General features: G+C 40.2%; 1 protein-coding gene across 12 annotated transcripts in view; it reads left to right on the top strand.

Annotated features, from left to right (window-relative positions):
- Positions 1-13,799, top strand: part of CEP83 (centrosomal protein 83) — a 194,503-nt gene that overhangs the window by 164,124 nt on the left and 16,580 nt on the right. For 9 of the 12 annotated variants that reach the window (XR_011380198.2, XM_089308763.1, XM_089308758.1 and 6 more), the window contains 2 exons: positions 9,998-10,073; positions 12,551-12,708. Coding sequence is in view for 9 of the 12 variants with exons in the window: in XM_089308763.1 (XP_089164889.1) it covers positions 9,998-10,073; positions 12,551-12,708 (234 nt within the window). In the remaining 3 variants the exon portion in view is untranslated. The remainder of the gene's footprint in view (positions 1-9,997; positions 10,074-12,550; positions 12,709-13,799) is intronic. The other 3 variants (XR_016216931.1, XR_016216930.1, XM_089308764.1) reach the window with 2 other exon arrangements.

Here is a 13,799-nt window from a genome sequence, read left to right as displayed (position 1 = left end):
CCTGTTCCCTTATTTTTAAATTTTGAATCACTTTGTTTTTTAATTGCTTGTTTTATATACAGAATATAATTGAGTGTTGTTTTGTGAGCCAAATTGGAGATCTTTTTAAATTTTTAATTGACACTTAATAATTGTGCATGTTTATGAAGTATAATTTTTTCTTTACATGTATATAATATATAATGATCAAATAAGGATAATTAGCATATCCATCACTTGAAACATTTGTCATTTCTTTGTGATAAGAGCATTCAAAGTCCTCTTAGTTATTCTGAAATATGTAATAAGTTATTGCTAATTATAGTCACCTTTCTATGCTATAGAGCATTAGAACTTACTCCTCTGATGTGAATGCAGTTGTGCAGTGTTAACCATCTCCCTCTCTGTCCTTCTCATCCCCATCCACCTTTCTCAGCCTCTCGTAGTCACTGTTCATTCTCTGCTTCTAGAAGAGCAGTTTCTTTTAGCGTTCACATATGAATGAGAATGTGTATCATTTGTCTTTCTTAATATAACTTTCATCAGTCTTTTTAAATAATATTTATTTGAAATTCAGAGTTACAGAGAGTGAGGGAGAGACAGAAAGATCTTCCATCTGTGGTTCACTCATCAAATGGCTGCAATGGTTGGGGCTGGCGCTGTGGCATAGCGGGTAGAGCTGCCGCCTGCAGTGCCAGCGTCCCATGTATGCACCAGTTCGAGTCCTGGCTGCCCCACTTTCACTCCAGCTCCCTGCTAATGGCCTAGGAGAGCAGTAGAAATTGGCCCATGTGCTTGGGCCCCTGCACCTGCATGGAAGACCGGGAGGAAGCTCCTAGCTTCGGATTGGCCCAGCTCTGGCTGTTGCTGCCATTTGGGGAGTGAACCAGCAGATGGAAGACCTATCTACCCCGCCCCCACCACCTCTGCCTTTGGCTCTCTGTAACTCTGCCTTTCAAATAAATGAATCTTTAAAAAAAAAAAAAAAAGGCTGCAATAGCTGAAACTGTGCCAATCTGAAGCCAAGATTGAGGAACTTCTTCCATGTCTCCTAGGTAGTTGCAGAGGCTCAAGTTCTTGGATGTCCTCTGCTGCTTTCCCAGGCAAATTAACAGGGAGCTGGATTGGAAGTAGAGCAGCCAGGACTTGAACTGGTGCCCATATGGAATGCTGGTCCTGCAGGTGGCAGCTTTATCCACTGTGCCACAGCGCAATTCCCAACTTAAATCACTTAGCACAGTATCCTGTAAGAGTAACCATGATGGGATTTCATTCCCTTTTATGGCTTTGTAATATTCATTGTGTGCACAGCCCACATTTCCTTTATTCATCCTTTAATGGATACTCAGGTTGTGTTGATACCTTGGTTGTTGTGAGTGGTACTGCAATGAAAATGTGAGTGCAGATGGCTCTTTGACATATTGATACCCTTTCCTTTAGATTTATACCCTGTAATGGGATTATTGGATCATATGGTATTCGTGTTTTTAGTTTTTTGAGTAATGTTCATACTGTTTTCTATACTGGCCTAATTTACATTCCCAATAACAGTGTATAAGAATTCTCTTTTCAGGGCTGGTGCTGTGGTATAATGGGTGAAGCCACCACCTGCAATACTAGGATCCCATATGGGTGCTGGTTCAAGTTTTGGCTGCTTCATTTCCAATCCAGCTCCCTGCTAAAGTGCCTGGGAAAGTAGCAGAGAATGGCTCAAGTGCTTGGGCCCCTGCACCCCTGTGGGAGACCTGGAGGAAGCTCCTGGCTCCTGGCTTCAGCCTGGCCCAACCCTGGTCTTTGTAGCCATTTGGGTATCTAAAAAAAAAAAAACAAACAAACAAACAAACAAAAAAAAACCTCCTTTCTGTGCATGTTCAGCAGTATTTGTTACTTTTTCTCCTTTTAATAATAGTCATTCCATCCGGGTGAGCTGGTATCTCATTGTGATTTTGAATGCATTTTGCTGATTGTTAGTATTGTTGAGGATTTTTTTGTATACTTGGTGGCCATTTGTATTTCTTCTTTTGAGAAATATTGATTCAGTGAAATGTAAATGGAAATCATAATGAAATATTATCTCAACCCAGATGGAATGATGATGGAAAAGGTATTTTGGGGAAGACCTCAAAAGCATAAACAGACAAATGGGGTTTTCTTCAAGTAAACTTCTTTGTAGGAAAGGAAACTAGCAGAATGAAGAACTTTTCATTTTAGGGGGTGAAATAAGTCCCTTCATGTTACAGTATGTTGTAGTGAGTTCCTACTGCCTGCATAGATTTGTGGACAAGAGTGTGAAAGATCACTTACTGAGATTTGGGTTTTCCCCCCCTGTTTATCCTGGAGCTGTTTGGAGAGTTGGCATTTCTTTCAGTTACGGCAAGGGTGTGGTTTATGAGGCTGTGTTTGTTATCCTTTTGTATATTGTTTTCATGAAATATATGGGTAACGTGGAACTAGACATCAGCCCTTTTGTACTCAGAAGCTCTGTTTCTGCTTTTTAAATAAAAATCTTAGCCACGCCTCTAGTTGTACAGATTAAAGTTGAGTTTGAGTGGCTTTTAAACATCATATTCATGGGCAGGCACTTGGTATAGCTATTAAAATGCTTCTTGGGATGCTTGTATCCTGTATTGGAGGGCCTGGGTTGGAGTTTGACTTCAGCTTCCAAGTCAGACTTCCTGCAAATGTGTAACCTGGGAGGCAGCAGGTTAGGGCTCAAGTACTTGGGTCGCTGCCTCCCTTGAGGAATACCTAGAATGAGGCCTGGCTTATACGTGGCTGTTGCAGGCATCTGGGGCATGAACCAGCAGATGGAAGACCTGTTTCTCTCTGCCTTTCAAATAAATTAAAAATAAGAATTTAAAAAAATATATTCATTAATTTGTAGATAATGTGTATATGTTTAAGATTTAATTATTTAAAAGGCAGAGTTACAGCAATAGAGGAGGAGACATTTTATAACTACTGGTTTACTCTCTTAAGGCCAGGTGGCTGGGACTGCATCTGTGTCTCCCACAGGGCTGGCAGAGTCTGCTTTCCGGGCACATTAGTAGAGAGCGGGATTGGAAGTGGAGTAACTGAGACTCGAACTTGTGCTCATATGGGATGCCAGTGTTGCAGGTGGCAGCTTAGCCTGCCATGCTGCAAGACCAGCTACCATAGGTTATGTTTTCAGAAAAGATTCTTGATCCACGTTACTAAGGAAAAAACTTCAGGTAATAGTATATGTATTATTTACCCATGTCGGGTTTTATGAACTATTATTTTAGTTGGTTAGTGGCTGTGATTGTCAGTCATCAATCTGTAATGGATTTTGAGAGCCAGGCTTTGCCCATCGCTGCTTATAGGTGGGTACATTTTTAACTATTTAGTACAAGTGGTTTTCTCTCTCTCTCTCTTTTTTTTTTTTTTTTTTAAGGTTTATTTTATTTATTTGAAAGAGTTACAGAGAGAAGCAGAGAGAGAGAGGTCTTCCATCCACTGGTTCACTCGCCAGATGGCCGCAACGGCCAGAGCTGCGCCTATCCAAAGCCAGGAGCCAGGAGTTTCCTCCAGGTCTCCCACATGGGTGCAGGGGCCCAAGGACTTGGGCCATCTTCTACTGCTTTCCCAGGCCATAGCAGAGAGGGGGATTGGAAGAGGAGCAGCCGGAACTAGAACCAGTGCCCACATGGGATGCCGGCACTTCAGGCCAGGGCATTAACCCGCTGCGCCACAGCGCCGGCCCCTCTTTTTTTCTTAAGTCTCTTGTTGGCAATCTCCAAAAAAGAGAGCGAGGCCTTCCCCAGGAATCTCAATGTAATGTTTTATCCTATTATATTCTTACAATTTGGCTAGTTAGGATCTTTTTTGTTAAAATTCAAGCCTGCTTCTGCTGCTTTGAGTTTCTGTTGCCATAGTGATAAAATGTTCAGCATTCTGTCATTACTTGAAGACAATATGAACTTGACCCTTAGATTTTTTTAGTTTTGGGTTTTTGTTGTATAAAAGAGCTTTCATTCCTTTAGCTTTTCTTTAATATAAATCATTTCTTTTTCCATTATATAATTTGATAATTTCTCCTTGATTCTTCTTCAGTCTCTTGAGATCATTCATGTGTTTAACTGACCCCAACTCATTTTAAAATAAGGTCATAGTAACCATCGTAAAATGTAGCAGGAGCAATTCACAAGACTTGCCTGGCTTCTTTAAAGTGTTTTACAATTGTGTTTTTTTTTTTTTATGGCAGTTCTGATTTACTTATTTATAAGCCCTGCTATATAAACCAGGTCTATTTGATCATTCATTAAAATAATCATTATTGTAACTTCTCTTATTTAGAATTTGTTATAGGTCAGAGAATATCTGTGAAGAAACAGGTTTGCTGGGAAAATGAAAAGTATAAATCATATGAAGCAGAATTAAGCATTTATTTACACACCACATAACTGGAATAAGTAGATATTAATCTGCTAAATATTAATTGCTGCTTTGGCAGATGCTTTGAATCATTAATTATTTACTGTTCTTTTTGTCTTGGTTAAAATGATTTCTTTACCACTAGCTTATCATAGTGCCAGGAGTAATAAATTAGTTGTGTGAAAGTATTTTCTCTTTCCGAAGCCTGCCCCGTTATACATTTATTTAGCTTGTAAAGTTTTAGTTACCTATAAATGTAGAAAGTTTTAGGAGAGGAGCCCAGTGCTGTGGCTCAGCAGGTTAAAGTTGTATGCAGTACTAGCATCCCATATGGGTGCTGATTTGAGTCTCTGCTGCTTCACTTCCAATCCGGCTCTCTGTTAACGCACCTGTGAAAGCAGCAGAGGCCAGCCCAAGTCCTTAGGCCCCTGCACCCACTTGGGAGACGGGGAAGAAGCTCATGGCTTCCACCCGGCCAGCCCTGATCATTGCAACCATTTAGGGAGTGAACCAGTAGATGAAGGGTCTCTCTCTCTGTCTCTCCTCTCTCTTCTTCCCTCTGTAACTCTGCCTCTTAAGTAAATAAATCTTTTTTAAAAATCATAGGAGTTAATATAAGATAAAGTATGTACTCAACTTTTGATTATAAGAGCAACCCAACTACAAGCAAAAACAAGAATGTTTTAGCTGTGATAAATTGTGGAAAGGGCAAAGATTATGTTGCTCTCATGGACAAACTCAAATGTGATCATATGAATGTGGCTTCCTCTTCCTGCTCTCCTTTTCTGTGTCCTGTATTGGTTCAATTCTTACTGCTTTCTCTGTGAGGCTAAAGACATATGTTGATACTAAAGAGGACAGAGGTCTTACTTGACAACTTAAGTTAGAAAAATCTAGAAAAGAATCGGGGTCTTATTCACATGTCTGTCCCTGACCTTATCATTGTGGCCGGCTGAGACCCCCACACCCTGGCCCAGTGAGGTTATCTGATGCCTATTTCTCGAGTGTGGTGGCTGGAGAAGGAGGTGAGGTGACACAGTCTGATAGCAAAAGCAGGGGTGGGTGGTGACCTGGGGAATACCAACAGTAACTCTCCTTAGCAAAAGAGAATGTGGGGGTTTAAGGTGTTCTTTGGTCAATGCCAGTTGTATGTCCCTGACATGAAACCAGAGTGCCCTGAAATCAAGAACCTTTTGAGTGCCTGTGTGACTCTCAAAAATTTTGGACTTTGGAGAATTTTTGATTAGGTTGTTGATCTGAGAAAAACTATACAAATATTTGAAAATCTGGAAAATTCCAATTCTGAAACACTGCTGGCCCCAGCACTTTGAATAAGTGATATTTAACATGTATCCCTTAATTTATCTTTTGCAGAGCTTAAAACTCAGAGCTGTTTTTCATTTAGAGCCTTCTGGTTTTTCTTAAGCTTTTTGGGAAACGTTTTGATTTAAGCACTGGGTTTTTTGTTGTTGACTGTGGTGGATGTTTGCTCCTTCCCCTCCCCTGCTCCTTCCAGAAACCTTTTATTTAAGGAATATAAACTTCATGCATTTCATAAATACAACTTTGGGAATATAGTGACTCTTCCCATCATACCCACCTTCCCACCCACACACCCACCCCTTTACCTCCTCCCTCTCCTATTCCCATGTTTTTTGTTTTTTACCAAGATCTTTTTTCAGTTAACTTTATACACATACAATTAACTCTATACTAAGTAAGAGTTCAACAAATTGTAAGGGAGAAAAAAAAAAACCTGTTCCTTAACAGTCGAGACACGGGCTGTTCAAAGTCACTGCATCTCAAAGTGTTAATTTCACTTGTACAGGTTACCTTTTAGGCGCTCTATTAGTTATCACAGGTTCTCCTGATCAGGAGAACATAATAGTATTTGCCCTTTTGGAACTTTGCCTTTTTTTTTTTTTTTTAAAGGATTTATTTATTGGGGCTGGCACTGTGGTACAGCTGGTTAAAGCCCGGGCCATACGCCATCCTATATGGGCGCCGGTTCTAGTCCTAGCTGCTCTTCTTCCATTCCAGCTCTCTGCTATGGCCTGGGAAAGTGGTAGAAGATGGCCCAAGTCCTTGGGCTCCTGCATCTACATGGGAGACCTGGAGGAAGCTCCTGGCTCCTGGCTTCAGATCTGCACAGCTCCGGCCATTGTGGCCATCTGGGAGGTGAACCAGAGGATGGAAGATCTCTCTCTGTCTCTACCTCTCTCTGTAACTCTTTCTTTAAAAACTCTGTCTTTTTTTAAAAAGATTTAATTTATTTATTTGAAAGTCATAGAGAGAGAAAAGAGAGATCTTCCATCTGCTGATTTGTGCCTCCAAATAACCACAACGACCAGGCTGATGTCAGGATCCAGGAGCTTCATCTGGATCTTCCATGTGGGTGCAGGGGCCCAAACATTTGGGCCATCCTTTGCTGCTTTCCCAGGCACATTAGCAGGGAGTTAGTTGGAAGTGGAGCAGTTGGGACTCCAGCTGGAGCTCATATGGGATGCTGGTGCTACAGAGGCAACTTAATACACTATGCCACAGTGCCAGCACCTATTAGCTTAAAAAAAATATTCAAGGGGCCGGCGTATGTGTTGGGTAACACTGCCACCTGCAATGCTGGCATCTCATGTGGTCACCGATTTGTGTCCCAGTTGCTCCACTTCAGTCCAGCTAATGGCCTTGGAAAAGCAGCAGCAGAAGGCCCAGATGTTTGGGTGAGAGACCTAGATGAAGCTCCTGGCTTCAGCCTGGTCCAGCCTTGGTCATTGTGACCATCTGGGGGGTGAACCAATGGATGGGTTTCTCTCTCTCCCGCTCTCTCTCCCCCTCTCTGTAACTCTGGCTTTCAAGTAAATAAATAAAAGTTTTTAAAAATAGAACTATTCAATATATCCTCCTTTCTGTTTATACTCCATCTTGAGAAGAATTGTCTGTTGTGTGTCATCTTGGTACTGAGTAGAGACTTGTACCTGGCCATTTAGACAAGTTCATTCTCAGATTTGAACTGTCTAGTGTTGGAAGTGAATGCATTTGTGACAGGATTTGAAGAACCAGGCAGTTCTTGTGATGTGTCTTTGCTCATGATTACTGTCAATTACTGTATTTTGGTTCAGGTTCATTCTCTCTCTCTCTCTCTCTCTCTTTTTTTTAAAATTATTTATTTATTTATTTAAGAGGTAGAGTTACAGACAGTGAGAGGGAGAGACAGAGAGAAAGGTCTCCCATCTGTTGATTCACTCCCCAATGGCTACAATGGCGGGAGCTGTGCCAATCCAAAGCCAGGAGCCAGGTGCCTCTTCCTGGTCTCCCATGCGGGTACAGGGGTCCAAGAGCTTGGGCCATCCTGCACTGCCTTCCCAGGCCATGCAGAGAGCTGGATTGGAAGAGGAGCAGCCGGGACTAGAACCGGCGCCCATATGGGATGGCGGCACTGCAGGTGGAGGATTAACCTACGGCCCCAGGTCCTCTTTTGATTCCTGTGGGTGCCAGGGGCCCTGTTTGGGCCATCCTCTGCTGCCTTCACAGGTGCATTAGCAGGAAATGGATCTGACTCAAATCCATGCTGCAGTATGGGATGTGGTATAGGAAGAAGGGGCCTAACTTGCTGCACCATGATCCCTGGAATCTTCCTTTAGTGAACTCTTTGGTTCGTGGAATTAAGACCATTTGTCTTATTCTTACATATCTCTGATAATATCTGTTAAATTCTACAATCTATTAGAATCCTAAATGTAGTGATGTTAAATAATGGACTGATGCTCCCCCCCCCCCATCATATCAGTATTAGATTCTAAACTGCTTCAGCAAGATGAACAGAGGCCATGTATGTCATCTGTTGTAACCTGCCCCACAATGGTGATGTTATTCTTCTGTTTTAATGATTTGCGGATACTCCGTTTCTTAAGGTTTATTTATTTATATTGAAAGATTTACAGAAAAAGATGGTCTGTGTGCTGGTTCACTTCCCAGATGGCTGCAGCAGCCAGGCTGGACCAGGCTTCAGGACCCAGGAGTTTCATTTGGGTCATCCATGCGGGTAGCAGAGGCTCAAACATTTGGGCTGTCTTCTGCTTTTCCAGTCCGTTAGCCTGGAGCTGGATGGAAATTAGAGCAGCCAGGACTCGAACTGGTGCCCATATGGGATACTGGCATCCCAGGCAGCAGCTACGCCCACTAAGCCACAGCGCCAGCTCTGTGCAGATGCTCTTTACTATAGGCTTCCTTAGTTTAAGCTTTTCTATATAGGGCACTATTGTTTTTCTTCATATTTGTAGAACTTATTTAGAAAGCATTCAGGCCAGGAATGCTTTTAAACTGGGTCTTGCATCTCATATATCTAAGTTCTTGACCTGATCTACTATGTACTTGGGACTCAAGTTTTCTAAATGGACCTGAGCTAGGGCCCAGAGTTTTCTTGTTTGTTTCCATCATCTTGATTTTGTAGAAAGAAACTGTATTAACTCAGTAACCTAAAAGCACGAAATTAATAGCATTTTTAAGCATTGATTGTATGAAATGCGCCAGTTGACACTGTAGCCAGAATTGTGAAATAAGAATGTGGTTGGTACTGACAAAGGAACAAAGGCGGAACCCAGGTGGCATAGTCTATTGGAGCCTTGTTTCCAGTGTTTATGTCTAAATGAATCATGAAGCTATAGGTCATATCTTCAGGGTTTTTCCATGTAATGTTGTCCAGTCATCTGGACAGTGTCTCATGCGGATCTAGGTTGGTTCATTCAGCCCATCAACAAATATTTATTGAATTGATAGAAGCACAGCCTTAGCTTTCTGAGAGTGTTATAGTCCCATTAAGCATATTATTTTGGGCAGATAAGATATGCTAATAATGCCAGCCTATAAATAACAAGTGCCAGATGAATTCTATTTGAGCTAAGTGAAGAATTTTCAGAAGTAGGATGTTGGGGGCCCTATCCTGCCAAACCTGATTAGCATGAAGCCTTCCTCATGAGATGAGTCATGTGGTCCCCAGAAGTGCTCTGCATTTTAAGGCTCTGGCTCAGGATGTATCGTTCTCCTTGAGAAGGGGCAGTATTTTCTAAGTGTTCACCCATCTCGGGGACACAAAGCTCATAAAATATTTTCTAGAATAAAGTATGGTGCCTTGTATAGTTTTCTTTTAAATCTGTAGCCTTGTAAAGTGGAAGTGAGTCTGAAAGCATTGTGTAAATTATAAAATTTTTTATAGATATAAAATGACTTCTTCTAACAGACTGCTGTCTTACGCGTTAGCAACACATTCTTTCAGTTTTTCCACTGAGGACCACTTGTTCAGCCTGTTCACTATGTTCGTCCGTAACCTACCTGTCAACTTTTTAATCTCCATATAGTTTTCTCTGATGCCCTGGGATAGACTTGATTTCTCATCCTCTCTGTGGGCATAGTTTGTAAATTTCCCTATTGTGAAAGAAGTAACTTGTGTTGCATTTTAGTTGTATTTGATCATAAGCTTGCTGCCCTAAGTCTAGATGTTTGTGGTTATATTTACTACTTTGCATAGCACGATGCCTGGTATCAGGAAAATGATGGCTTCACGTTTCATCCAGTGAAATAAATCAACCATGGATTCTTAACAATGTCTTTTGTTGTGTTGTGGTTTTAGGTTAAAACTTCAGCAACAAATTGTGGATATTGAAAAAGCAGAGAAAGAAAAAAATGAAAATTCTGATTTGAAACAGGTATGATTTTAGCATACAGTTTGCTTTTGTCTTTAAGTATTTTTAAAAATCTGTGTTTTGCACATTTGTTGTAATTTTACGTATCAGTTTTACAATTGACAGCATTTTAAAGTGGTTGATATGTAAAGATAAAAATGTTTAAACCTTAATTTAGTAAATTTCTTTTACTAGCTGCTGCTTTCTTTCTATATATATATGTAGATGTATATATATATGCTGTAGCTCATGACATTTTTTAATTATAATTAAAGGCAATATTTTGATATTTTGAATTTTTTAAATTGAATAGAAATACCATTCAGGCTTTAAATTGTGTGAATAATTCATCTAAAACTTTGTGTTTATTCCATGAAGTATTCCTTAATGTACCCCTATGAAATTTGGGAGTTGTTGTTTATGGAAGTAAATTTATATTTTAATTAGTTATTTGGATTCGGGAAAGGTTTATTTAAAGTTAGAATGTGAAAGACTATTCTTTCCTGAATTTTTTTGTTTAAAAGGTTTTTCTTATAAATTATGAAGTAATGAAGATTCTATTTTTAAGATTTTTGATTTCAAGATAACCAGTGCTCCTTTGTATGCACAGTTATGGTTGCTAATTCTTTTTTTTTAAAGATTTATTTTATTTATTTGAAAGAGTTACAAAGAGAGGCAGAGACAGAGATCGGTCTTCCATCTGCTGGTTCACTCCCCAGATGGCCGCAACGGCCGGAGCTGCGCTGATCCGAAGCCAGGAGCCAGGAGCTAGGAGCTTCTTCTGGGACTCCCATGTGGGTGCAGGGGCCCAAGGACTTGGGCCATTTTCCACTGCTTTCCCAGGCCACAGCAGAGAGCTGGATTGGAAGAGGAGTAGCCGGGACTTGAACAAGCACCCATATGGGATGATAGCGCTTCAGGCCAGGGCTTTAATCCGCTGTACCACAGTGCCAGCCCCTATGGTTTCTAATTCTTAACAAGGAGGGCATAATATCTGATACTCTAAGAGAAAGTTATGTGGTATAGTTGGTGTTGGACTTTGCTTCATCCTGTGGATATGAAGAGATGTTAAGCTTGTTGGAGGTTGCCTGTTTGGGCAGCTGTAATGTAGACTGAATATTTGCCACTTGAGTTAAACATAAGGAATGTATAGTTCTACATAGAGGAGTTCATTCCAAAGTAGAAATCTGAGACATACCATTTTCCTTCATTTGGCGAGCAGTTGCTCTATAACTGTAGAGTCTTAACTTACTTGGCTTTGCTACCATCAGGAAATGATGGGATAATTTCCCATTTATTTAATTTATTGCATGAAGAAAAACTTGTTTCTTTTGATCCTTGAATCTCATAATGGGTTCTTTTGATTCCTGTCTTTTGACTTTTTGCTCTGAATTCTCAGAGAAAGGCTTAAAGAGGTGAAAGGAATTAAAGGAAAAATGAGAACTTTTATTATTTATTACTTATAGGGAAATGGATGAAATTGTCCTAAATGAAAATTTATTTGAGTATAACTTAGAAGCACTGTGACTCTTTCTAGCTCGTTAATCTTTTACTAGATAATTACCTACTTTTCATGAGAAAAAGTACTCCCAAATAAAAGTCAGTTTGGATGAAGGAAAGTCTGGAGTGGCATTATTTGAAAAATGGCTATCAAGGCCATTGCTTGGAAACCTTTTAAAAGTAGTTTGAGAATGGGAGTGGCATTGTGGCACAGCAGGTGAAGCTGCTACTTGTACACCCACATGTGTGCTGGTTCGTGTCCTGACTCTCTGCTTCTGATCCAGCTGCATGCTAATGGCCTGGGAAAAGCAGCAGAGGATGGTGCAACTGCTTGGGCCTCTGCACCCCTGTGGGAGAACCAGATGAGGCTTCTGGCTACTGGCGTTGGCCTGGCTCAGTCCTGGCTGTTGGGGCCCTATGGGTAGTGAACCAGTGGGTGGAAAGATCTTGCTGTGTCTCTTCGTCTCTCTTTGTCTCTCTGACTTTAAAAATAAATAAAGAAATCTTAAAAAAAAAAAAAAAAGGTGTGAGAAGGATCCTTCCTGCACTTAAACAGTTGCTGACTGCTCTGCTCTTACAGCACTCGTGGAAGGGGTGCTTGTCTCAGGGTACTGGAAAGGGGAAGCAGTTTCTTCAGCTGCTTTCCTAGGTGACTTGTTTTTAAAATCTGTCTCTCCTAGAAAACTAGAGGGAGCCTAGTGTGACAGGAGCCTCACTGACGTCCCCACTCTCCTCCTGACACGTCTCCCCATTCCCAGCACACACCTTTTCTGGTCCGCTTATCTGGGGAAGCAGCGAGGGGACTCCTTCAGGAGAGTGGTTTTTGTAGTCTTTAGTTGCAGCAGGAACCGATCTTACTGACTGCTATTTATGATCTCATTTAACGTGTGCCTGCTGGGTAGGGCACTTGTGAGGGGAGGTGCTTACTGATCTCTGCTTCTCTCATAACTGACTGGGTTTGTTTAGTGACCTCATGTTCCTGTTCTGTCTTGCCTTATAAGCAAGTCAGTAGTTTGCAGATTCAGGTAGCCTCGCTGGCGCGGTCAGAGAATGAATTGCTGAATTCAAACCAAATGCTGAAGGAAATGGTGGAGAGATTAAAGCAAGAATGCCAGAATCTCAGAGACCAAGCCGAAAACGCACAACGGACAGTTAAAAAGTAGAGTTTGCTCTTTTTTATGTACAAGCTGTTTTTTCTTCTGTGTTGTATGTGGTTACTTTGATACTTCCAGGGTTGGATGGGTTTTAGGAACAAGTTACAGATACCCTCTGATAATTACATTTCCATATATTGAGCTTTTAAAATTCTGCCTGATCACAGTGTTCTGAAAACACTCAGAGAAAAACTTTTGTATTCATTGAGTAAACCAAATATTTCCTATTTTAGAAATTTAAATCAGGGGATAGAATAGCTTGGTTGTGCTTTTTTATTTTTATTTTTGATGCACAAAACTCACTTCCTAGAATTAAAACTAGTCTCTTAGATTTTCCCTTTGAAAAACTAATTTATGTGTTTATTTTTTTGAAAATTTGAAAGTTGCTAATAGTAGACTATATAGAGACTGTTATGGAAAGAATTATTTTGGCAATATTCAAGATTTTGTATACTCTGTAAGATTTTGTTTAGATTTGGCAGAACACTGTGCTGTTTTATTTGCTTTGCCTTTATAATATGTTGGTACTATAAGTTTTTATTTTAATCTTCAAAACATTGTTCTTTTCAAGTTTGTTATTAAGACTTTCCTACCACATGAAACCTTTTCCTTCATTTTCTCTGTTATTTCATATTTTAAGATTTGCCCATGGTTTCATATATGGGATTGAATCTCAAGAAAAGGAAATAAGCAAGATATATATCCAAAATAAGTTGCAACAGTCCTGAGAGTTTTAACTTATTTTTCTTTATTTTACAAAAAACAAAAGAAACAAACTTGTATCTTGGAATCCTCAAGTATTTGATTGACATGAACTTAGGAATTCTAATGACAGTGTAGTTAGCAAGTTGAAGTAATTAATTATTGGTTTCTGAATCCTGTAGAAGAAAATAGCCAGACTAGTGGTCAGTAGAATATGATTTTCATTCTAGGTTTATCTTAAGACCTTAGGCAAATAATCTAACTTCTCAGGATTTATTATTCTCTCTCTCTCTTTTTTTTTTTTTTAAGAAAAGATATCTGTTTATTTGAAAGAGAGAGGGTGAGACAGAGAGGTCTTCCGTCTTCTGGATCATTCCACAAGTAGCCACATGAG

Source organism: Oryctolagus cuniculus, chromosome 11, assembly GCF_051225735.1.
Source record: "Oryctolagus cuniculus isolate XC-2025 breed Fujian yellow rabbit chromosome 11, ASM5122573v1, whole genome shotgun sequence".
Lineage (NCBI taxonomy): Eukaryota > Metazoa > Chordata > Mammalia > Lagomorpha > Leporidae > Oryctolagus > Oryctolagus cuniculus.
This window is presented reverse-complemented; position numbering and strand designations above follow the sequence as displayed.